At 39.2% G+C, this 27,346-nt stretch overlaps 1 protein-coding gene and 1 pseudogene across 2 annotated transcripts in view; both read left to right on the top strand.

Annotated features, from left to right (window-relative positions):
* Window positions 1–1,038: 1,038 nt before the first annotated feature.
* Window positions 1,039–27,346, top strand: part of mn1b (MN1 proto-oncogene, transcriptional regulator b) — a 39,444-nt gene continuing 13,136 nt past the window's right edge. Inside the window, exons 1-2 of one of the 2 annotated variants that reach the window (XR_015850447.1) lie at window positions 1,039–5,396; window positions 17,618–17,729. Coding sequence is in view for 1 of the 2 variants with exons in the window: in XM_088335306.1 (XP_088191432.1) it covers window positions 1,934–5,396 (3,463 nt within the window). In the remaining variant the exon portion in view is untranslated. The remainder of the gene's footprint in view (window positions 5,397–17,617; window positions 17,730–27,346) is intronic. The other variant, XM_088335306.1, reaches the window with a different exon arrangement.
* LOC148364951 (5.8S ribosomal RNA) lies at window positions 17,065–17,210 on the top strand (annotated as a pseudogene).

Raw genomic sequence — 27,346 nt, 5'->3', positions numbered from 1 at the left:
TAATACAAACACAGCCGGAATGTTCTTGAATTTATACCTGTCCACTTTTTCCTTGTATTTTAATACATTCTTGATCATTTCCCATTGTGTACGCTGTATTACAATTTTTGTGCTGGATTTTTGTTTTTCAAATATACTAATTCATATAAACTCTAAATGTACTTTTACTAGGGAAAGAACTAAGAAAAGTGGCGAAAGAATTGTTTGCACTGTTTTTTTGGAAAATAAAATTACCTTGTTTTACACTTATTTTTTTTGTTTTTAATTCTACACCAGGGTTACAAAACATGAGACCTGCCTAGGGGTTTTAATCTTTCCCACGAGACAACCAAGAGAGAAAAACAAAAGAAAAATATCAGTTTTATTTATGTCCACTTGATGTCTCCCAAAGCAACTGGAGCTGTATCATTCCTCTCTCTCTCTCTCTCTCTCTCTCTCTCTGTTCATGTTACTTTATTTCTTTTTTTCTCTCTATCTTATTTTATTTCTTTCTGTCACTGTTTTGCTCTTTTTTCTATCCTTTTTATCTTTTGTTCTTTTTCATGTATCCATATTTTTATTTCTCTTTCTCCCTTACTCTCTCTTGTTTTCCTCTCGTTCTCTCTCCCTTTCTTTCATTCTCTTTCATCTATTAAAAAGTTTGACATCTCTTTTCTGCATAGTCTGACTTGCTGTGAGAAAATACATGCCCCGTTATGTTTGTTAACGCCATTTAATAGGGGAAGGCCGAGGTAGACAAGTATGCAAATTAGTTTTAGTCTCAAATGTGTAAAGAATTATACATTAAAGCCTGTGCCTGCCTACTAACATTTTATGATGTGAGAATAAAACATAAGTTTGGAGAAAAGAAAAACACGATACGTTCAAACAAGAAATAAATCGGGAAAGTCATATTGCGAATGCTGATTTACACATAAAGGTTTACAAATGACATGTGCGGAGGACCACCTTAAAAGCTTATGTCCCGCCCCTATGTCTACTTCGGACGCTCTGATTGGCTGAGATGCCATGCGTTCAAGTGCTGCTGGAAATGCAAAACTTGTTGCTGGCTCCTGCGGACTCGTCGCTCTTGCACAAGCCAAAAAGCGACCGAGACGAGTGTTTGTCTCCCTTTTTATGTGCTTCCATCGCGGGTAAACGCCAACCAGTCTTGCCAAGGAACGCTTACTTCTTTTTGGGTGAGGGGCGGGCCGAACGAGGAGCTTGAAAGGCGCGCCGCTTCTTCCATCGCTGAGCAAAGCCCCGGTGCTCCACCGGAGATGTGGAGGACGTCACGCCGCTCAGGGCTCGCCGGGTGCGGCTAGTGCGTGGCTTGCAGCCCCCCGGGACCGATAACGCTGCTGTGCATTTGGCAGGAGAAACAATCCAGGCTGGACTTAACATCAAATCGCCAATTACTAACCAATTGATGGACTTTTTTTTTTCATCGAGCTATTTAATATATTTTTGTCAACACGTCCGACATTGGAGATTTTCTTCATACTATTATGGGGCATTACAGTTTAAAGGAGCTGCGGTTTATTTGCCACTTGATTGGATTAGTAATTTAATTTCTCAAATTGAGATTCTTTATTTCTTTTGTGCACTTCTCAGTTGGGATCCTCTCAATATGTTTTAGTGGCGCGACTACGACACACAAGCACGCACAAGAAACTTTGCCGTGTCGGTAGAGAGAGCCGGGTAGCAAGGTAAAACAATGTTATAAATGGTTTTTGTCCAATTAAATATATATAATAGTCCAAGTGAAAAGACAACAAGGGTGCTGTGTATTAATTAAACACAGATTACCTCATAGTTACAAAAAATAAATCAATTAGTTCAGCCTTTTAAATAAAGAGGTCTTGTAATTTTGTTGCTTTTGGGTACAGACTGTTAACCAGTCCATCCAACTGTTTGCAATTTTATAATCATGTGGGATTAAAGTCAGATTATTATGTTTGGACTGGACAAGTTTGGTTCTCAGATTAATAGAAAAAAACCTTGCCAGTCAGAGAGACAGAAAACCCAAACAAGACTGAACATGGGCTCTCATTATAAAAGCCCTAGTTTTCACGCTGGAGGTCCGTCCGGAGCTGGGGAGAGCATTGGCCCCATGAGTGACCCACAGATGCTTGGACTCAACATAAACATGAACGGGGAACAGTACGGCGGTTTTCACTCGCGGGCTCATTCAGACATTAACGCAAGCGTCGGACTTCAGCAGCAGCAAGGACCCATGCATGGATTTTTTAACAGCCAGCAACCTCACCAAGGACATCCTCATGCCCATCAACCCCATGCCCACCAACATCACCCTCACTTTGGTGGGAGTTTTGGAAGCAGCGAGCCAGGGTCATCATGTTTGCATGGTGCCAGGCTAATGGGCTACAATAACAATGCCATGGGACCACAGCAGGGCTTCGGAGAGGGATTTGATCCCCTCTCTGAGGGACAGGCGGGGGACAGCTTTCCGCCGCAGCAGCGGGCTGCTCACATGCAAGACTTCCAACATCATGGTCCTCCCAGCGGCAACCACGCTGTTCCTGCCCCCTGCCTTCCTCTAGACCAGTCACCCAACAGGGCAGCCTCTTTCCATGGCCTGCCTTCATCTTCATCTTCTTCCTCCGACTCTCACAGCCTGGAGAGTCGCCGAATGCCCAACCAGGGAGCTGTGGATGGATTAGAATACAACTTCCCTGGTGATCCCCCTTCTGGACATTTTGACGTACCTGTTTTTTCGCCATCCGAGTCAGAATCACAGTTGCCGCATTTTGGCTCCGGAAGGCCGGTCCCGGGTGGGAGTTTTCCGGGAAACCCTGGCATGCCACGAGCGCCTGGCATGCAGGCCATATCCAAAGGACACCAAGCTCCACCACCCCAGCAGCCACAACACGGAATCTTTTTTGAGCAGTTTGGAAACGGCCGGAAGGTGCCCGTGGGCATGGACCCAGGGGTAAACGCGAGACATCCTCTCATGCAGCAGCAACAACAGGCCGGTTTGATAGCGAGACAGAGCTCCTGCCCCCCTGGGCTCCCCCGGCCCCCTCAGGCTGAGTCTGGTTCCAGTAACCCTAACATTCTGGATGGCGGGGTCATGTTGAGTGGCCAACACAATCAGTTTGAGTATCCCATTCACAGACTGGAAAATAGGGGCCTGCATCCCTACGGGGACCCCATGTTTAATATGCAACAGCAAGGTACCCTTCCCTCCCAACAGCCTCCAAATCAGAGACTACAACACTTTGACGCTCCTTACATAAACGTGGCCAAGAGGCCACGATTTGACTTTCCCAACTCACACACAGGAGAAGGCTGGTGCAGCGGTATGGAAAATCACCTTTCTCCTTCTTCCTACCCAGCAATCCCGGGTGAGTTCACCCCACCCGTGAACGAGGGCTTTCCACAGGGACCGCTGCAGCAAAGTGGGCCTGAGCAGCAGTCGCTGCAGCAGCGACAGAACGCGGCCATGATGATAAAACAGATGGCCTCTCGTAACCAGCAGCAGAGAATGAGGCAGCCCAGTCTGCAGCAACTTGGCCACCACGGCGACGTTCCTCCGGGCTCGCTGGGTCTGACCGGCCCGGTGAGCGGGATGACTCAGCACAACTTTGAGAGGGATAACGGAGGTCGCATGGCCAATGTGGATGGGCAGAATCCACATGTGAACCAGGAGAACTCCTGGTTTCCGGGTTCCCACCCTCCAGGGGAAATGATGTCACGGCGCATGGGAGGAGTGGGTAATGACTCGGGACACCATGATATGGGTCTTCAGCAGAACGGGCCTGGGATAATGTTCAGGCCAGGTATAGCCATGCAGGATCCCATGAGGATACCTCCGAACGGGCATGTCCAGGCTCTCCATTCTCCAGGCTTGCACTCGCAGTTCACCAGCACCATGGGCAACCTCTCGCAAATGCACTCCCCAGGATCAGGAGGGGTGGCGGGTCACCAGACCGCACCCGCAGATAGGAGAGCCCCCGAATTCCCAGCACCTCCGATAGGAGCACAGCCTTCTTTTCCCTACGGCGGGGCCAACCGTGCTGGGCCAGCTCACAGCCTTCCCCAGGCGGTGAGCACCTCGCCAGGAAGCTACCCTCCTCCCCCGTCCGAGTTCCCCTCGAGCCAGCGGCCGTCCGTTAGCAAGCTTGGTGCTCTGTCACTCGGGAATTTCAACAAAACCAGTGCTAAAGACAGCGTATTCGGCCAGAGCTGTCTGGCGGCCCTTTCCACGGCATGCCAGAACATGATCGCCAGTCTGGGGGCCCCCAACCTCAACGTGACGTTTAACAAGAAGAACCAAAACGAAGGCAAGCGAAAACTGAGTCAGACGGAGCAGGACAATAATAGCAGCGCAGCCAACGGGACTGGCAGTGTAGGGCCTGAGTATTTTCAGAGCGGCACTTCTCAGAACAACCAGCTGCCTGGCACCGGGAATAGCAACTCGAAGCCTGCAAGCCAAAACCAGCCGGTGCAGGGGGAAGCCAATGCCCTCTCCCCAAATTACAACATGGACGCTACCCCATGCTGTGAGGGGAAGACAACAACAGGGAGTGGGAGAGGGAGAGGGAGGAGGAAACAAGACAGTGGACATGTGAGTCCTGGGAATTTTTTTCCCTCTGAAAACGGAAACCCTGTTGTAAGCCCAGGCCAGCAGACCCCTTCAGCTGGTGTTGGGGAAAGGGGAGGGGGCACACCCCACGACAAAAGCCTGCAGTCACCCTCTTGGGGGAAAGGGGGCGACCTGATGTTGAGGGACCAGGCCGAACTTATGTCTTCTCTGGACAGTGGCATTCAGAGTGTGGCAAAGTCTGACGGCAGCTCACCCCACGTGGACTTCCCAGATGATATCGGCGCTCACTTTGGCAACGAGGACGAGGTGTCCTCCAGCTCGGACGCCGGAGGGTCCTCAGCCAAGTCGAACCGCAGCCCGGTGATTGGTGGCTCTCCTAAAATGCAGATGAATGGGCAGAAACCTTTGAGCATTGGCATAAACAATCACACTACCTCCACGCCAGACGTCTATGGCGGGGTAAGCCACCCAGGTACGCCGTGTGTAGAGCAGGTACGCACCCCATCCAGCACCTCAGGCCAGGACAACATCCACCCCTTGGAGATCCTGCAGGCCCAGATCCAGCTACAAAGGCAGCAGTTCAGCATCTCTGAGGACCAGCCACTTGCCATCAAGAATGGCAAAAAAAACAGCGATTGTCCTGCCTCTGGTGTAGACAGCGAGCTAGAGAACTGCAGCCCCGACACCAGGAAGGGTTCGGTGGGGGCCATTGACCTCGACACGCTGATGGCAGAGCAGCACGCCACTTGGTACGTGCCCAGCGACAAGGCCATGATGGACGTCTCTGAAGATAATAAGTCCATGGGACTATGGGATAAAAACAGGAGTCAAAACAACAACAAAGAAGGTAGGACACATTTTGAATGAATTCTTTTTGTTTCGCAAACCTCATGCACTGATTGTGCGTTTCCCAATAATAAGAATGATTTTAACTGCGGCGCAGAATACAAAATATTTTTTTGTATTTGCAGCTGAGAACAGAACGCATTCTTTGTTTAAAAACTGCTCCATACATTTTAAATGTTTTGTCTTAGTGGGAACTTTCACTTCGAATAAAAATAGTAATGTGCTAATTGAAAATAATATTTAATAGAATATAAAAATATCACAACACTCATACCATTCTTTTCCTACCCCTATTATTATTTTTTGTGTAAACGTCCTTGTTGTCCGATTGTTGAAATGAACACCTAAAAAAGTAGACATTTCCCGGGTTCTTTATCTCAGTTTTTAGGGTGAACAACTAGGTTCTGAAGATTAATAGCTTTGAGGGGACGCGAGTCTCCGCAGTGGGGTTTTCCTTGTCTTATAGCATGTTTGTTTATATTATAAGCATGGAAATATTCACGTCGGCCGGAAGAGAACCAGCTTTAAATTGGATACACGGAATTCATTTCTATTTTACGTTTTGTTTCTCCATGAATTCATTTTTCATATAAGTGTAAAATACTTATTGAATTCAGATTAACATTAATATTATAAGTTACATAATTCTAAGGTATAGTGTTTTCTTATATCTATGTCAAAAAATTATTAAAAGTATTTTTTTCAGTACTCACTAAAATGTTGTCATCAATACAGAATTGAATTAAATTGTCTTCATTGTCATTGATATAAATGTTGTGAAACATTGCATGTAACGTGATTAGACATGGCATTCCAAGGCAAACCATGTAATAGAGATTAAAAAAATGTCAGGATAAATAGGCATAAATATTTAAGATGTAGTGCTAAGAGACTGGCCTAAGTTCTGATAATACTGCATTGAAAGTGCAACAAAAAGTAGTGCAATAACATTTAGCAGCAATAAAAAATAAATCACAAAATTGTAATACGTTTGTAAAAGTGCACTTACGTTATTTATTTTTATATTGAAGTTGATTGTTTTAAGGAGGTTATATTAAATCTATAGACTACCATTAGTTATATTGATTTGCTTTATTTACGCTTGTCTTTATTTTGCAATAATCAAACAATATGCATAAGTAACAACATCATTTTTAATTGTGTACAATTTATACAAATAGAACATGTATTTGTATATTTATTTTTCCTGTCATAAGATGATTTTTGTAGTATAATTTTTTGAATTGTTTTCATTGAAATCCCTCATGTATTTTGTTACACGCATAAATTTCATATATGCAGTATATATTATATATATATATATATATATATATATATATATATATATATATATATATATATATATATATATATATATATATATATATATACTATATACTATATAACTCCCAAATAAAGTCAAAACTTGCCGGTCATTGAATAGAATTGAATTGTCTTTATGCAACGAGATAAGCCCTTTCACTCCAGGGTAAATGTAATAAAGGGCTATTAGGATAAAAGTCAGAAGAAAAAGAAGTTTTGAACAGTCCTTAGAAACTGGCCTAATTTATAATAATATTCAATGAAAAATATTAACACATTGTAAAAATAATGCAAAAAAGCAGCAACAAAATTCTCAAAGTAAGTCACAAGGTATTTATTTTTGCAGTTTCGGGCCATAACGTTAGCAGAAACAAAAATAAAAAAAGAAAAAGCCCCAAATTAGTTACAAGATATTTATATCATTATTGTATTTATCACTATTAGCTGGGAATATAAATACATATAATTGTATTAGGTGCTATCTAGCGTATATGCAGCATCTCTTTGTTCTGTTCACTGCAGGCGTAGCGAGAGGTGGTGATCCGTTTGTGTGTATTTATGTGTCGGGGGCAGGCAACACTCACTCAATAACTCGTAACCAGAGGCCTAATATCGCTTAAAAAGAAGAGAAAAACAATATCGGCTGTTATCGCACGAGCCCTTTTGTGCCGTTTGTTTTGCTTGCAACTTGCAACTAGTTGTCTATCTTGCACTCAGCTTAATGAACAGCGACTGCAGCCTTTTAATTCTCCTGATTTATTGATGTGGTCTTAAGAGGTGCACAAGCTCTGCTAATTTATGCAAACCCTAGTGAAAAACAAGAGAAATTTGTGTGTAAGTATGCATACAACGCGTCTGCAATATCCGCGGCACACGGTTGTGTGTTTTTACACGTAGGAATTGATTTGCCTTTGATGGGGTCAGCCGTTACTTATTTGTCAGGCCAGTTCCGTCACCCTGTTGCACTCCCGCACAGGGTTGTTAATGACGCCGTTATATATATCGCTGTTACGTAACGGGGTATCTTGTTTCCAGTAACGGGGTAATCTAACTAATTGCTTTTCATCTGTTATTAATGATCAAAAGCCATTCATTACTTTGAATCAAGCGTTTTTTCGCTCTCCTCAAAGCTCATTTCGTCACGTCTTTTGGGATCATGTCAGCATTCAAAATAGCGACTACCATAAAGTTAAATAGCGATTATGAATACCTTATCTACTGATTCGCCGAAAGAAAAGGCAAATTGGTGACCACTCTATGAGCTCTTGGAAGTGGGAGCTATCTACCCAATTCGTTTTGTATTTTATCTTTTATGTGTAGATTTATAAAAAAATTTGTTAATGTTTTTTTGTGTTTTTCAGGGCTAACTTTTGAGTGTTAATTTTGCTTAATTTTTTTCCATTTTTAAGTCATTCAAAATAATACATAAGAAATGATAATATATGAATTAAAATACAAAAACAACCAAGCCATTTGGGAGCCAAAGCCATTTGGGAGCCAAAGAAGACTGCTTTTGTGTCGTAACCCAAGCCAAAAAGCCGGTTCCCTAAAAAGGATCGGAATTTTTATCTCAACAATGGACCATTTGAGTTGGATTTAATTTATTTAACCAACTTTTTATTGTTTACTGCTGATTGTAACATTATCCTATTGTTTACTGTTTATTTTTGTCACACTACACTATAACACAAGTACCTGTCTGTTCTTCTCTATTAAACTAGCTGGAATACTGCTCTGAACATTTTAAATTCTTTGACATACAACAACTAAATTTTAAAGTAATGGAAATATTTACTTTCCTTGGTAAATTTTTACTTCAGAGTAACTCATTTACTAACTCAGTCACTTTCAAATAAGTAGTGAGCAACTATAACTAATTACTGTTTTAAATTAACATGCCCAACACTGCACACAAATCATTAGAAGAATGGCAATTATATCTCCCCCCCTGCACCTCTTTTCTCCGTTGCCCTCCCCGATCGGACAAGAGGCATGCAGCTCGGGAGCGATCGATAGCTAGTTAGCACAAATCACGGCTCCTGACAGTTTTTCATTTGAGTGCCTCAGACAGCAAAGATGTGGGGGAAAAATGGCGGCACGCATTTGGGAGCGAACGACCGATTTGAAGATGGATCTGAAGCTCGGCTTTCAGGTCGGAAGGAGCGATATATAACACCTTTGTCGTCACACCGCGGTTTTGTTGCAAAAAAAAAAACTTTACTCAGACTTTACCATTAACTGAATGTGATTTTGTAACGTAATAGAACATAATAGGATAAAATGCCTTTATTGTCATTACACAAAGTGTCAATCAAATTTAAAGCAGTCCCACATAGTGCAAATATAAACATATAATTTAAAGGTACATAGAATTTCAAAAGTAACATTGAACTTAAAAGTGGTGCAATTACCAATATGATATGACATGATATATATAGGGCAGCACGGCGGTGCAGTGGTAAGCGCGTGTGCGGCACAGTTGTGAGGTCATGAGATCGAACTCCCACATTCCAAAAACATGCATGTTAGGTTGATTGGAGGGTCCAAATTGTCTCTAGGTGTGAATGAGCGAGTGAGTTGTCCGTCCCTGTGTGCCCTGCGACTGACTGGCAACCAGTTCAGGGTGTCCCCTGCCCACTGCCCGAAGATTGCTGGTATGGGCTCCAGCACCCCCGAGACCCGACTGAGTATAAGCGGTGCAGATAATGGATGGATGGATGTTTGTGAATGAAAAGAATAGTGCATCATAGCAATAGTGAACTAAAGACTTCGAAGATAAAAAAAGAAAGAGGACAATCGGGATAAAAGGCAGAAAAAATACATTTTTAAAACATAGTGCTTATAGACTGGCCTAAGTTATAATAACAGTATAATAAAAATTGGCAATGCATCGTAACAGTAGTGCAATGAAAGGAAGTGCAATAACATTTTAGCAGCAACAAAGCCCTCAAAATAAGTCACAAGGTATAAGGATATTTTCACAGTTTCATGCAATAACTTTCAGCAGCCCCAAAAAATTGAAATTTCCTCAATTTTTGCAGGTCAATACAGAATTTTTTACATCTTGAAATAGTCCAATAAGATTTTTTATTATTTTAAGTAAAACAAACTGCTTTCTTAGTAAAATGTATTTGTCCTGCTGGGATATATTTTTTCTTCATGTTTTCATGTACTCCTGTTTTTAGTTTTATCTCCATATATTTTTTATCAATGCTTGCAAGCACACAGCGGAGTGCAGTTAAACTAAAATATATCATTGCTGTCATGTGAAAAATACTTATGTTCTGTTTTTGTCTCTTTTTGCATTTCTGGACTTTTTTGGTGAGTGTTTTTCACACAGTTGACTACATAAAAATATTTATGCAAAATTTAGAAAAAAATAAGAAAAATGTATAATAATCTTTGGTAAGGTTGGAATTATTTCTAATTGGACTTTCTGTATTGTGTAGCTACAAGCAATGAGGAAACAGTAGAATAATTAAAGTAGGTAAAGAATATTTGCTGCAATGTTAGCAACCTCAAAATGTAAAAAAAAGAGAAACAATATATTTATTCAAATAGTAAGAAAAAAATATGAGATAGTAAAAACATCCATTCAAACGTCCAACTTATATTCACTCCCTAGTGTTTGTAAAAAAGGTTTGCCAACTTCAAACATCCAACTTGTTAATATAAACCCTTTGGTGTTTTTTTTTTTTTTACTATTGCAGAACATAATTTATTGTTATTCTCACGTCACTTAAAAAACAATTGAAAAGTCTTAGATTTTTTTTTTGCTCTCTGCATTTATCTTTTTTTCTCCTTACATCTCTGAATAAAACACACAATAAGAAACATCAATTTCAGCTCATGATGAGATGCAATCAGTTCCAGGACTAATTCTCATCTGACCAAAACTTCAACAACTTCCCTTTTTCTACTACAGCACAGTCAAAGAATTGTTGGGGGGAGGAAGTTTGTGAAAGTAAGTGACACTCCAATGTTCACAGGGAAACCTTAAAAAGAAGGATGCAGTTTACTCCACAGGCCAATGGTTGATTGGGTTGAGTAGATCACAAGAGAATTAGACTATTGGAAGTAAGGAAATACTTTACTCAACTGTAATGCTCAATATTTATGTAAATGCATTATAAATTTACAATAACCCTATCAATAACCAAAACGATTTCAACTGTCTGTCTGAATCAACTTGGAAAACATTTTCTGCTGAACTGACGTATTTACCCTATTTAGTCTCCTGGTAGCCTTTTTTCTAGGAATATTTGCAAGAAAAAAAATGACAGCAAAAGGGACTGAGCTATTTTTGCTTTCCCTTTTCGCTTGTTCTACTGCACGCACTATTTTTCTCATCCAAATAAAAAAAAAGACTTCACAGCTGACCTCAGTCAACACTTGTGGTCTTCACTCCGAGAAATAAGTCTTTTAAAGAACTCCGATGGTGATCAAATCTCTGTCGCTCACGCGTTGACACATTTGACAATGAAAGAACTTTTGCGTGTTGCAATACCGCACACAAAAATACACAAAAAAAAGTCGTATTGATATTCCAGCATGGAGAATACTCCTGTGAGACTTTCTGCTTTTGACATTTCACTACAACAACACCTCAACAAACTGGGACGGTAGTCGGTGCTTCCTGTTTTGAAACGAGCAAAATATGCAAAGTGCATGTAATCAAGTGATTGGCAGTTACTTGCATGTGGGGGAAAAAAACAGCTCGTAGGAGCGCTATGTGCTTTACCTGTCATGATGCCGTCTTTCATATTGACTTTTTCAACAACACAAAGCGCACCTTCTCCTGGATAATCATTATTATAATCATTGCAATTAGCTTTGCTGGTGTTGTTTCCAAAAGAAATAATTCATCCGCAGGCAACTACTGCAATTTTGACCTGGTTATTGACGAGTTCATTAGGAAGAACAACCGCCGGCATTTTGCTGTTGTTGCATATTTCTGCAATTGCTGTTTGTGTAAATTGTTGTTTTGTTAGCTTTTATTTTGAACTGGAGCACTTTTCTATGTTTCAACTAGATGGAATGCAGAAAACAATACACAATGAAAATCAGCAATGTACCAAAGCCGTGAAAAATAAACCATGATACAGAAAGGGATTCATGTATTGAAAAGTTTGAAATCAATGATCGTTATTGTGTGTGACATTCATCCAATTGTTGACTGCTGGCCATACGACTGAGACAGGGCAAAAACGGTTTGCTACACACCCAGTAAGTATTTTGGGGTTTGGTGTCTGCCTGTTTCTATTTATTTATTTTTAAGGTGTGTTTTTAGCTCTGTTAAAGTGCCAGTGTTGTGAGTGGTTATGTTATTTGGCATGTAGGTTGCTGTCAGGTATCTTTAATTTGTATTGAGGAATTAACAAAAAACTTTTGACACGAGAGCTTTTTTTCCCCAAGAGACAATAAGTGGACAATAAGCTGATGGCGATAAAAAATAGAAACAAATCATAAAAGCAAGAATGCCAAAAAACAAATGCATTTGGAGGAATAGAATTGACAAAATAATAGGTTGTGTGTTTGGCTTCTTTTCCTTTTTTTTTATAACTTTATTTCTCACACACATTTTGGCTTCCTTTCTTAAAGAGACACTGTAAAATTTGCCAGTTGGAAAGTTGTAGTTATACAAGTGAAATAATCATTTTAAAGAAAAATAATGTGTTCTACGACTTGCTGGTACTTTTACTCATTTAAATATTATTTGTCTTGTTTACAAAATAATCCTGAAAATATTTTTTGTGTTTTTGAATACTTTTTTTTCCCCCCAAAATATTCTTAACGTTCTTAGTTATATATTTCTATATTTATTTTTTTATTTCATCCCCCAAAAATTCAGAAATTTTAATATATTCAAAGACATAGATAATCAAAAAATTATTTGATAGGTTTGCTCACTACACGTTTTTTCTTGTTCTGCTGGTATATCTATCTGTCCATTATCTGCACTACTTATTCTCAGTAGGGTCGCGGGGGTGCTGGAGCCCATCCCAGCAACCTTTGGGCAGTGGGCAGGGAACACTCTGATTTGATACAGACAACTCACTCGCTCATTCACTCCTAGGAATAATTTGGAGCAACCAATTACCCTGACATGTATGTCTTTGGAATGTGGGAGGAAACCGGCATGCCCGGAGGAAATCAAAGCAAGCACAGGGAGAACATGCAATGCTGGTAGGTAGATTTAAATCCATGACCTCAGAACTGTGCCACGAACGTGCTAGCCACTCAGCTGCCAAGCCACCTTCCTTTACACACACACACACACACACACATTATATATATATATATATATATATATATATATATATATATATATATATATATATATATATATATATATATATATATATATATATAATGTGTGTGTGTGTGTGTGTGTGTGTGTGTGTGGATTTATTTACAAAAAAATCCAGCACAAAAATTGTTACACAGCGTACACAATTTGAATGATCAAAAAACGTATACAATACGAGGAAAATGTAAAAGTTGACAGGTAAAAATTCAAGAAGAACATTCCGCCAGTGTGTGTATTAACTCACACATTTAATTAAAAACAGCAACACTTTTTATATTTAAAGAGAAATGTCAAATTAATCTGATGGGTATCTTAAGAAATTACATTGAGAACAACAAATAAAATTACAAACAAAGTACATTGTTAAAAAGTGTTTTGGATTCCTTCACGGCCAAACAATATTGTACCTGCTTTTGACTTGAAGGATAACGACGTTTGTTTTATATTTGGGAAGTTTATCTTCTTTTTATACATTTTCTGATATAATATGCCATATATTTATATATACACACACATAGCATGGCGGCGCAGTGGTTCGCGCATGTGCGGCACAGTTCTGAGGTCATGGGTTCAAATCCAGCTACCAACCTTTCTGTGCGCAGTTTGCATGTTCTCCCCGTGCTTGCGTGGGTTTCCTCCGGGCATTCCGGTTTCCTCCCACATTCCAAAAACATGCATGTCAGGTTAATTGGCCACTTCAAATTGTCCCTCGGTGTGGATGAGCAAGCAAATTGTCTGTCCCTGTGTGTCCTGCGACTGGCTGGCAACCAGTTCAGGGTGTCCCCCTGCCCACTGCCCGTAGATGGCTGGGCAGCATCCCTACTGAGGATAAGCGGTGCAGATAATGGATGGATGGATGGATATATACATATATACATTTATATATATATATATATATATATATATATATATCTGTATATGTGTGTGTGGGGGGGGGTGTTATGAAATACATGAGGGATTTTAATGGAAACAATTTAAACGTATATACTAAATCCTCCAATTCAATTCAGAATAACACCCGTCCATCTATCCAGTATCTGCACCACTTATCCTCAGTAGGGTCGCGGAAGTGGTGGAGCCCATCCCAGCTGTTTTCGGGCAGTGGGCAGAATAACAATTTTGTTTTATCTTTGTATTTATTTCTTATTTCTTTATTTAATTATTCTCATTATTCTTTAATCTATATGCCTTGCCATTTTGCTGTGTAGTTTTATTTCTTCAGTTTAATTGAATCGTCTTTTATTTTACATTTGGAAAGTTTATCATCTTTTTATACGTTTTATAATATTATATGCAATGATATGTATGTGTGTATATATAATATACATATATGTGTGTGTGTGTGTTTAATTTGTTGTTATTATCAATTTAAATATTAATATTAGAACATTTGAACCTAAATTGGCACAGTTAACAGTCATCTGTCAAATCATATTATTTTTTTCTAAAATATGTTTTTGAAGGTTAAAAGGGACAGTGTGTATTATTGACCATTATATGTTACTGTATTGTCTTAAGTAACTAAAACAAGTGCTACAAAGAAATTATACTAACTACAGAGACTCCAAGTGACCAAAATGTGCCACTTTTCTTCTAATTTTCTTCAGTCAGTCTTTTTAAGGTTATTTGGTACCCTTAGCAGAAAGATGTCCGTCAATCATGTCAGATCCCTCTAGGTGAGGCTCATGTTATGTAAAATAAATACCAATTTCTCCACCTCCAAGTATTTATAAAAATGTTTTATGCCAGTCCATGTATTTTGACTTTACATTTAAATCAATATTTTCTTTGTTTTAATGAATTAATACAGGGAAGCGCTAAATAATATACACAATGTCCCTTTAAAATAGGGGTGGGCAAACCTTTTGAGTGGCAGGCCGCAATGGTTTAAAAAAATATGGCAGAGGTGCCGGGCCAGGAAGAAAAAAATATTGAGTGGTACGATTTTTTAAAATCTGCCAATATAGTCTGAAATCCGATAAATGTTGAAAAAAGATCATGTAGTCTTTTCCAATTTTTCTCATAGGCATTGATGAATACATTTACATGCAGAAATCTACAGTTATATTTCATTTTATATTGTTTATAAATCTATCCAGGTAATTGTTTTTGAAACACCCCAAATGAAAGAACAGTGTTATATTATAGAATTAGAATAGAATTTACTTTTATTGTCATTCTTTGTAACCATGCACACAGAACGAAATGTCGCTACACCTGACCAGTGTTCCCTCTAAGCTGCGCGCGTGCGCAATTGCGCACTGCTCGCACATTCTCAGCGCACAAGAAAATCTAGCCAGCGCACAAAAACGAGGGCTCAAAATTACTAATTAAGAAGCGACTTAAAAATACACGTGTTCCCCTGACGTTGTGTCCTAAATGCGGTATTTTGAAGTCGAGTCGAAGGACAACGAAGTTGAGTAAAGTTAGTAGAGTTTGTCGGGGAACCGGCTTCTTCGGCTGGGCTCATTAAAAGGAACCGGCTCTTTCGGGTCCTAAACGGCTCTTCGGGTTGTTTTTGCTTCTTTAATCCCAATATGACCAAATATTATGTAAAATTGTGCACAAAATGACTTAAAGGAAGGGGGGAATAGAACAAAAAAGAAAAAAATACCAAAATGAAAAAGAAGTGAAAAGCTGAGAAAAAAGAAACAAAAGAGAAAAAAGAAGGAAAATTTTAGAAAAAAAGCCAGAAAAAAAGAAAAGAAAGAAATGTAGGAAAAAAGTAAATAGAGAACAAAAAGAAAAAAGTAACAGCTTGGAAAAAATAAACACAATGAGATTTTTTTTTAAAAGGGATTTTAAAAAAAGTAGAAAAAAAACACGGAATAAAGACGAAAAAGTTGCGTTCAAATAATTTCCCATTATATCAAGTGAATCTTGTTGCCAACATTGTACTTCCACTAAAAAATGTGATTAAGTACAGTTCTGTATCTTACAACCGACTAAATAAGCCCCCAAAAATGTTAATATTATGCGACAAAATATATCAGGAAATAAAAATAAATGGATATATTTTGCATTGCCGTAAACTCAGAAAAATGTAACTTTATGTCAAGTTTTGGACATGTTTGATAATTAATTATCTTGCCACACTTGGGATTATGGTTGCTCACTGTTATTTCAAGCGCTGCTCACCAACTTTGTGTGAACACTCAGACCCGCGGAAAATTAGAGGGAACATTGCACCTGACCCGTACAATAAAACTGTAGCGAGCCGATGCAGTCGCAGCCAAACAGGGCGCCGCCATTTTAGACCCAACTGCTGTGTTGGGAGTCATTAGGTGACCAAACCGCCTAATTCCAACCCTTAATGCCGAGCGCCAAGCAGGGAGGCAATGAGTACCAATGTTGTAAGACTCGGCCGATGCTTGAACCAGCAACTTCTCGGTCTCTGAGCTACCAAGCTGGTTTAAATGCCCTTCTTTTAAGCACTAGATCTGATCATATGCATTAAAAAACTTATATATATATATATATATATATATATATATATATATATATATATATATATATATATATATATATATATATATATAACACATATAAGGATATATATATATATATATATATATATATATATATATATATATATATATATATATATATATTTATATACACTCACATATATACAGTGAGACCTCGCTACTTCGCGGTTCGACGTTCGCGGCTTCAGAGCCTTGCGGTCTGTAATGTTTTTCTTTTGAAGGGGCGTCGCTACTTCGCAGATTTTCACTTTTTGCGGGTTTTTCCGGCGGAACGTCAGCAGACGCGGGATAAGGTGGCTGGCTGGATGGATGGGACGGGACGGGGGGGCGCGGCGGGGGTCACTCCCGGGCCGCACGACGGAGCGAGTTCGGCGGACGCGGCGTCACACGAGAAAAGGCGGCGGGCGTGATCGATCCGACGACCCCCGTAGCGCCGTCCGCGCCCGAAAGTACCCGCACCACTGGTTAGGGGCTCGCTCTCGAGAGCGACCGAACGGCACCCAGGGTGCGGCGCGAGTAAAAACCCTGTCGTGATCGCCCAGCTGTACGACTCTTAGCGGTGGATCACTCGGCTCGTGCGTCGATGAAGAACGCAGCTAGCTGCGAGAACTAATGTGATTTGCAGCTGCGATTGGCTGGCAACCAGTTCAGGGTGTCCCCTGCCCACTGCCCGGAGATGGCTGGGATGGGCTCCGGCCACTTTTAACGAGTGGTTTTGGTCCCCATTAACTGGGTCTAAAAAAATAATAATTAAAAAAAAAATATATATATATATAATCTATTTAATGACCCTATAACTAGGGTTAAGGCAAATTTTACAGCAACGTTAGGATTAGAAACAGCAATGCTGATCCAAAATAATGACAGAAGTCAATCACGTATGTCACTGGCAGAAATGACACATGGTCACAGTCACACGAATAAGTTATGAAGCATCACTAAATTACTTCCCATGTTCTGCTTTTTGCTTTTTGTTCGCTTTACTAATTTGCTGTTGGGCTTATTTGCGCTGTGCGGGTATGAGGTAGAAGGTAACAAACGCTGAAGCAGTGCCTGTCTGGACAAGCTTTTCTTTTTTTCCAATTTTTTTGTGCTCCCCAGGCCGGAGAGCAGAAAGGAAATTCAAAGCAAAATAACCTCTCTGCCCTTGTGGGAGAAATGGGCTGCCCGCCCCTTCACTCTATGCAGAGATCCTCTTTCTTCTCAAGCAAAGGTCAGCAGTCGGGTGGAGGTTTTTTCCCCCTTTTTTGCGTGGGGTTTACCCTTCTTTGACAACCTTAAGGCTTAAGGTTCCACTTCGAAATTTTAATCTAAGTACACTTTGGGTTGGCTTTTACTGAATAAGTCAAGTTAAGTCATGTTTATTTGTATAGCCCTTAATCACAAGGAGTCTCAAAGGGCTGCACAGACCACATATGATTGCAAACCACAGACTATTATTACACCATCCCCCAAACTAAAACCTACATGAGGGCAAGGAAAAACTCAAAAACCTCAACATGAGGAAAATGAAGAAACCTGGAGAAGGGAATGCACATGAAGTAATCCCCCTTCCAGGATGAGTAGGCTGCAATTGATGTTGCAATAACAAATATTACACAGATACTGTCAACATGAAATATAGGTCATTCATAAGCAATATAATAGAAGTGTGTTTTAAGCCTAGATTTAAACAGTTCCACTAAGGTTGCAGATCGAATCTCAGGGGGCAAAAAATTCCAGAACATCAGGGCCCGAATGGAGAACTCTCTCGAACCTGTGGTTCTCTTCTTGGCTCTTGGGATCACTAGTAGACCAGCATTTTCAGAGCGAAGGTTCCGGACTGGAACATAGAGGCAAATTAAATCTGAAAGTCCATTTATGAGTTTGTTTACTACCTACAGAACCTTAAAATCACATCTTAAGCTAACAGGGAGACAATGCGGGTTAGCTAAAATCAGTGTAATGTGATCAAACTTTCTTGTCTTAGTTAAAAGCCTCGCTGCAGCATTTTGTACCAGCTGCAGATTCTTGATTTTGGACTTTAGGAGACCAGAGAGAAAGAGAAAAAAAGTAGAGAGAAGTGAGGGGAAGAGAGGTAGATAAAAAAAAGAAAGAAAGAAAGAAAGATACAGAAAAGGAAGGAGTGCGAGAGAGAGCGAGGGAGGGGGATAAAGATAGAGAAGGAGTGAGAAAGAAAGAAAGAAGTTGGGGTTAATTTGACTCAGTCAAAAAAAACAATTTTTTTAGAAAATCACATTGACCCAGAACTGGTGAGGTATTTTCAGAACAGGTCAGTGAGCACCTCAGCTGTCCTTAGGGGCTTCCTGAGTGCACCAGGTTGGAGACCCCTGCAATAATTATTCAGCAGGATTTTTTTTTCAATAACCAAGCACCCTGGAAATTAAAAAAGAATTGTGAAAACAAGAAAAAAAATAAATCTTTTAGGAGTTATATTTTGTTTTTGTTAATATTTCCTTTTGCGTTTGGCATGTTATATCTAGTTTTTAAGCCAAATATTTATGCCTATTTTTTAATTTTAGTTAATTTCTTTCATATGTTACCATTGCTGTTGAGACACCTTGTGGTTAAGGGCTGTACAAATAAACATTATTTGACTTGACTAGACTATTATTTACCACTTTGTACATATTGTTAAAACATAATGAAAAATCATGCTTGAGATGGTCAATTGGATAAATGATACATTTATAATAGATACATTTGCTTATTTATAATATAATTTTGTGTTTTATTTTCATATCACTTTATATATAATATAAAAACACAATGCATGGCGGCTGAGTGGTTAGCGCGTCTGCGGCACAGTTCTGAGGTCTGTGCGGAGTTTGCATGTTCTCCTCATGCTTGCGTGGGTTTCCTCCGGGCACTCTGGTTTTCTCCCACATTCCAAAAACATGCATGTCAGGTTAATTGGCCAGTCCAAATTGTTACTAGGTGTGAATGAGCGAGTGCCCAGCTGGCTGGCAACCAGTTCAGGGTGTCACCTGTACACTGCCCAAAGTTAGCTGGGGCAGGCTCCATCATCACCGCGACCCTAATGAGGTTAAGCGGTGCAGATAATGGATGGATAGATGGATGGATAAAAACACTAAAATGATTAAATAATCTTATGTAAATGAAAGTTTTTTTCCCATTGTATGGCTTGTCTTATTTTACTGCATTTTCTTTTCAATTTTTTAACTAAATGTGGGAAAAAAGCAAAATAAAACAATGGTAAGATAAAAAATAATGCTTTAAATGGCATGATAGATAAATTCTTGTGTTTTATTACAAAACTACTTGATAAAGTACAACATACTACAAACGTTTTTAAATATTTTTTAAAAAGGATCTGCCGTTGAAAGAACTATGTATTGCAAAAAATAAATAGTTTCACTGTATTTTGTTTTCAATTTTCTTAAATAATTTAATTTCAACAATTAACTTTATTTTATTAATTAAATGGATTTTCGGAATGTTTGCTTATCCACGATAAATGAAAAAAAACGAGAAAAACCCTAAAAAATTAAAATAGGAAAAGTGTCATTCATAATTTGTAATTTAGAATAAAATATTTATTTATATTTAAGTATTTATATTTATAATCAGTATACTATTTTCCCAAAGATGATTATTTTTCATATTTTACTATTGACACTGAAACTTTTGTTATTTTTTCTTCTTTTTTTTTACTATTCAACCTTGTTTTTCAATTTATATTAATCCTCCCCCTTATTTTTTTTTTTTTAAATTGTAGAATAAGGAAAAAACCCTAAAATGATCTGAACTTTGCTCAATTCAAATATTATTTTGTTTTTTTTTATTATGAAATTCATCAGTTGGGTTGAGCAAGGGGGCTGTGAATCCACTTCTCTGTATTGATCTCCCAGAGAGATGCGAGTGCATTCTTGACTCTAGCTATCTCCAACTAGGAGGATCTGGCTCGGGTAAATACATAAATACAGACGAACATTATAAAAAGACCTAATTTTGAATTAAATAATACAAAAAATATTAAATAATCATAAATATTATCTGCCAGTGGGTAGAATATTTTTGGGGAGAATATTAGTTTTATTCTTATTTATTTTTACTCTATTTTATTTTCAATATTATAACTAGATTATTTTTTTACGGTGTGTCTGCAGATACTCGATGAAAACTATCAAACTGAAAATAGAACCTAAAGAATTTTAAAAACGACAAAAAATTGATTTGTGATTTATTACTTAAATCAATTATTTTAATCCAGCCCGACAAAAAGCTGAGAGAAGCTTAGGAGAAAAAAAAGGGCTGTGGTTTGAAATCTGTCCGCTTGGTGGCGACAAATACTTTTCTTTTTTTTTCTTTCTCTCTATCTCTTTCTTTTACTCTTTACCTTTTTCCACTTGTCTCTCTGTCTTTCACGTGTTCTATTTCTCTCTCTGTCTTTCACTCATTCTCTTTTTCTTGTTTCCTTTCCCTCTCTAATTCTCTCTTTCTCTCTCATTGTCACTCTTTATTAGTCTCTTTCTCTCTTTTATTCTCTCTCTGTTATTCTATCTGGCTTTATCTTTCTCTCCCACGTGCTCTCTCTTACTCTCTCTCTCTTTTCCTCTCTCTCCAGTTCTCTCTCTCTCTCACCATATCTTTCTATTTAATCTACAAGGCTGGCCCCTGTGAGAATAATTTTTCAACTATGTGGCCCCTGAGCTCAAATGAGTTTGTTATCCCTGGCATAGGCCATAATAATGAAAAGGAAGGAGGATCCGGACAGCATGCCCATACTTTTACTGAAGTCATTGCTTGGATGACTACTTTTACTTCTACTTGAGTAATATTCTAAAGTAACAGTACTTTCACTTGAGTAACACACTTTGCGCTGAAGTGCACACTTCGGAGCTGCCCTCGGAGCACAAGTGCAGCTTTGGCTTTACTTTGGCCCCTAAAGCAAGTTAATCAATCGGGCTCAGGCTGGTTCGGGCTTTTGTACCGGCGGGTCGGTTTAGGTAGGGCTAGATTTTTTTTTAGGCCCGATCATACCGCTTACACATTTCAATTGCTGGATACAGGAGTCGACACTAAAAAGAAAATCTGATCAAAGCCACTACTGCCCTCTAATTGTCTCATCTCATCTTATTACACCGCTTATCCTCAGTAGGATCGCGTGGGTGCTGGAGCCCATCCCAGCAGTCATTGGGCAGTGGGCAGGGGACACCCTGAACTGGTTGCCGGCCAATCCCAGGGCACTCGGGGACAGACAACTCACTCGCTCATTCACACCTATTTGGACCGGCCAATTCACCTGAAATGCATGTTTTTGGAATGTGGGAGGAAACCGGAGTGCCCGGAGGAAACCCACGCAAGCACGGGGAGAACATACAACCTCCGCACAAGAAGTCTGGAGCTGGATTTGAACCCACGCAGGAGGTTCCCAAGACATGAACTGTGCCGCACATGCGCTAACCACTGCGCCGCCGTGCCTCTAATTGTGATTTATGATATTGAGATAATTTGCAGAGAATTGTTACTTACTGATGAGTTGTGCCGGACCCTTTTTATTAGTTTTCTAAAGTAAAAAATAAATAAAAAACATAAATATTTTTACTTTTTCGCACTCACTGAGAGTGCTTCCGAAAACATATTTATATGTTATGGCACTTACGCAGGGGTCGCGAACCTATGACTCGCGAGCCATATATGGATCTTTTTATGAGTACATACAGTGAAGAAAATAAGTATTTCAACACCTTGCTATTTTGCTATTTCTCCCACTTAGAAATCATGGAGGGGTCTGAAATTTTCATTGTAGGTGCATGTCCACTGTGAGAGAGATCAAACCAAAAAGAAAAATCCAGAAATCAAAATGCATGATTTTTTAACAATTTATTTGTGTGATACAGCTGCAATAAGTATTTGAAGACCTGCGTATCTTCTAGAATTCTGACCCTGAAAGACCTGTTAGTCCGTCCATTATAAGCCCACCTCCACTCCCTGTATCATCCTGAATCAGATGCACCTGTTTGAGGTTGTTAGCTGCATAAAGACACCTGTCCACCCCATACAATCAATAAGACTTGTAACATGGCAAAGACCAAAGAGCTGTCCAAAGACACCAGAGTCTAAATTGTACACTTCCACAAGGCTGGAAAGGGCTACGGAGAAATTGCTAAACAGCTTAATGAAAAAGGGTCCACTGTTGAAGCAATCATTAGAAAATGGAAGAAGCTAAACATGATGGTCAATCTTAATCGAAGTGGAGCCACATGCAAGATATCCCCTCGTGGCATCTTCATGATTCTAATCAAGGTGAGGAATCAGTCCGGAACTACATGACAGGAGTTGGTCAATGACCTGAAATGAGCTGGGACCACCCTTTCCATGGTTACTGTAGGGAATACAAGTCATGATTTCAAACCATGCATGGCACGAAAGGTTCCCCTGCTTAAACATGCACATGTTAAGGCCCGTTTTAAGTCTGCATATGATCGTTTGAAGGATACAGAGGAGTCATGGGAGAAAGTTTTGTGGTCAAAATAGAACTTTTTGGCCATAATTCCACTGAGCGCGTTTGGAAGAAGAAGAATGAAGAGTACAATCCGAAGAACACCCCCCTTACAGTTAAGCATGGGGGTGGTAGCATCATGCTTTGAGGGTGTTTTTTTGCATATAAAACAGGATGAGTGCACTGCATTAAAGAGTTGATGACTGGGCCGTGTATTGTGAGATTTTGGGGAACAACCTCCTTCCCCTAATCAGAGCATTGGGTCGTGGCTGGGTCTTCCAGCCCAGCAACCTGACTGATCTATAGCAGATCTGTGTGGAGGAGTGGGCAAAGATCCCCCCTGCAGCTTGGTGAAAGACTACAGGAAATGTTTGACCTCTGTAATAGCAAACAAAGGCTACTGTACCAAATATTAACATTCATTTTCTCAGGTGTACAAATACTCATTTGCAGCTATATCACACATACAGGGTTGGGTAGGGTTACTTTAACTTGATTACTTTCAATTACTTTTGTATCACTCCAATACCAAATATGCTAATAAAAGACAAAAAAAACTAAATATGAATAAGATGACTAAATTTTGTGCAGGCTTAGGGAGTAACAGAATACATGGAACGGCAAAAATGATGTTGGCAAGCTGTTTGGATTTATTTTCATTTTGTTTCTGTCGCATTTTATGCTAGTTTTGCCGGCGATCAAAGAGATGAAAGCCAGGAGAGAAAGCTTACCACGTGTTGTGAGTCATCATTTTATTCATATGTAGTTTATTTTGTCTTTCATAAGCATATTTGGGATTGGAGTAATCCAAAAGTAATTGAAAATAATCAAGTTAAAGCAACCCTACCCACCCTGCACACATATGAATTGTTTCAAAATTCATTCATTGTGATTTCTAAATTTTTCTTTTTAGTTTATCTCTCTCACAGTGGACAAGCACCTACGATGAAAATTTCAGAGAGAAATGGCAAAATAGCAGGATGTTCAAATATTTATTTTCTTCACTTGGTAGTTTGGAGATAGAATATTAATATAGTGCATTTCCTTGTGGCGTTACAAAGTCGGGTGGTCAAAATCCATTGTAGGTACATGGGAGCCAAAGGGGCACTAAAAATCCTGGTTTGGTCTCGTGTATATATAAGGCAAACTCTCAAGTCTAGTCTAGTCCCCCTGGGCATTAGACTGTTAAATGGTCAATCTAACATATAGTTAACCTAAATCTAAACGGCTGCTAATCTGACTTTTTGCACTACTGGCAGTTCTTTATAGCTTGCCACTCCTTGCACATTTGCTCTCTGCACTATTGTACTAACAGCGTTATTGTTACAGTGTTAATGTTACTGTTTACCTGACTTGTTAACCTGAATGCCCATTTTGCACATCTGGTTAGCTACTCCTCTTGCACTATCGGCACTATGGTAAAATACTATACGTAGCCATAATACAATACAACTTTTACTTATATCTGTACATTCGAGGAAACTGTGCGGGTCAGATGTATCGACATTTCGTTCTGTATACACGTGTACTAGAATGACAATAAAGTAGATCTGAATCTGAATCTGAATCTGAACAACAGTTTGCGTCAGGGTAGCACAAAAACATACCCCGTTTTAGCAGTAGGTGCTAAGAAACCCTTAAAATGTAAGCTCATTAGACTATGTATGTTCACGATTGAGATACTATATATATGATGAGAACCCACTGATCCAACCGTAAATAAACCAAAACGCCAGCAAACATCTCAGAGCAATTTTATTGGGTAATCGGTGGGCGGATATCTACAAAGTGCAAGGCACTCCCTTCCCTCTCTCACTTAGTGCAATCTGCATTGAAGGTAAGTACATCCAGATTGTTATTGTTTGGAGTATTTTACTAAAGGACTTTGCTTGCATTTTGTGTGACAGACAAAATGAACCTCAACACTCAAACGTAACTGAGGGAGGGAGAAACAATCTAAGTTGTGTATTTATATTGATATAGGACTCAGGCTATGGCATTATTATTATTTCATAGATTTATTCAAATCATCAAATGACACACAGTGAAATAAAATGTGCTTAACAATAAGCTTTTGTCTGGGGAGCAGGTTTGGCAGTTTTGTTGAATTTTGTCTTAAAATATATGGTGTGGCTCTCTCCAAATATTTTTGTATATATTTGCTTTTATGTTTTTTTGGGTAAAAAGTTTTCTGACCACTGCTATAATGAGTTAACTTCCAGCAAAATGTTCAACATAAGGAATGGGAAAAGACAACTGGTCGCCTATCATAAAAACTAAGACTTATTTTTCAAGTCTCCAATCTTATTTACTGCGGATAGCAATCGATTATTTTTGCTGACAAAAACGGAATCTTCACTACCAGGCCTTCGGTGGCGCTAGTTATTATGCTAACGGAATCTGACCTAATGTGACAGTGTCATCGGAGCCGAGGCCTTTGGGGTTTTTTTTGTCAGCGAGTGACAGAATCTGATTGGACAATGCCGCGTTCGGAAAAAGATAGGGGTCGTGCACCCGGGAGTAGGAGGTCAAAGGTGAAGTGTCGTCATGGAATTAGAGCTTTGGATGGAAAAGGGGAGCCGTGTTGCTTGAGATTTTAAGCCTGGGAACTTACCATTAAGGAACCGGCGCACTTTGTCTTCCGAAAACATATTTATATGTTATGGCACTAATTTTGGCACTTGTAATTCCGTGCCTTAAAATGCAGCTAAAGAAGTAATATAATTTCCTTTTTTTTTCACAACCTCCTGTTTATTGTCAATTTACCTTAACTGTACTGATGGATATATTTAAAAGAAAGTTCTTTAAAAGTTCAATAATTTATTTAATATAACAAAGTCATAGAAAACCCTCATAGTTTTCTTTTCAATATTTAATACAATAACAAGTTTAAAAAGAAAGAATATATAAAAAACAAGAGTAAAGAGTAAAAAACAAGACTAGAGTAGAATAGGTCAGAGGAACGCCGTTGGCATAATAATACTATACATAATAACCTAAATCAATTCTCGTTGAACATACGAATAGCGGAAGGGTAATAACTCTTTAGGACGTGTAGTCTTGCTCACAATGGAGTGAAGACGGTGACCTGACGGCAGGTAATCAAATTACCTGCGAGCAGGGTGACTTGGATCGTCTATAATTTTGGTGTCCGTTTTCTAGTTCGATCAATGTAGATACATTGCAGGGACGGGAGGCCAGTACCTATTATTTCCTCTGCCGTCCTCACTACTGATTCCATCTTTGACAATTCTTTCTGATTGACGCGACCAAACCAGACTGCGATTGACCTAGTTAAAACGGATTCAATGATAGCACGATAAAAATTGACTAGAATGGACTGACGGACTCCTATCTATCGGTGTCGCGTAGTGATGTCACGTCACGCTTTCCTGGCGCCGATCGAAGGCAACGCGGGTTCATTTCTTTTTCATTAATCTTAAAAATGTTCTCACCCGTCGATTATTTACGATTTTCTTTTTCTTATTTTTTTTTCATCGGAAAACCGTATTTTTTGTGACGCAACCGTAATACTGTAGTGGGTTTTGGGAAACAACCTCCTTCCCTCAATCAGAGCATTGGGTCGTGGCTGGGTCTTCCAGCCCAGCAACCTGACTGATCTAGAGCAGATCTGTCTGGAGGAGTGGGCAAAGATCCCTCCTGCAGCTTGGTGAAAGACTACAGGACAGGCCTTGACATGTGCGTGTTTAATGTCGAGTGTTTTTCAGGTGTTCTGGGTTGGTTGCTTAGTATGAAAATTTTACAAGTTTAAATTAGTTAAGTTTTATCATTTCCTCAAATAGCAATACTTTTATATATGAAATTAAACACGAAATGGTATTAACCGCCAATTTTTTTTAGAACTAAGGCAGATTTTATTTTGAAGTGATGAACAAATCATTCCCGTACACTAAAACAGTCGCTTGGATGATTTATGACAAAATCTACGATTAAATTATGGTGAAAAAATAAATGCCATTACAATTGAGTAGATTATTTTTTATATTACCATATTTACCTGTGTGTAACGCACCCCCCTAGTTTGTGAACGAGAATTCTCTTTTTTTTTTGGGTGATTCCAAAGCAACAATTCATTACATGTAGTTACAGTTCCTTACTGACAGTCGTGATTCATGTCTTGACTTCAAAGGCTCCTGCGGTGATTTCTAAATGGCAAAAAAGAGGAAATTATCGTCTGTTTCCTCATTGCTGATTGTGTAGTGACATGCAAAGCTGCATCAGGCCATCATGTCATGTATTGCGTTTTCTGCACTATAATGTGCACCGGCTTATAAGGCGCTCCGCCCCAAATTGTTATTGTTTTCATATTTATTCATTTAAGGCACACTGGTTTAGAAGGTGCA

The sequence above is a fragment of the Urocampus carinirostris genome, chromosome 5 (assembly GCF_059441175.1).
Source record: "Urocampus carinirostris isolate Australia breed hairy pipefish chromosome 5, RoL_Ucar_1.0, whole genome shotgun sequence".
In the NCBI taxonomy this organism is placed as follows: domain Eukaryota; kingdom Metazoa; phylum Chordata; class Actinopteri; order Syngnathiformes; family Syngnathidae; genus Urocampus; species Urocampus carinirostris.
Note: the sequence above shows the minus strand (reverse complement) of the source record. Positions and strands in the feature narration are given on the sequence as shown.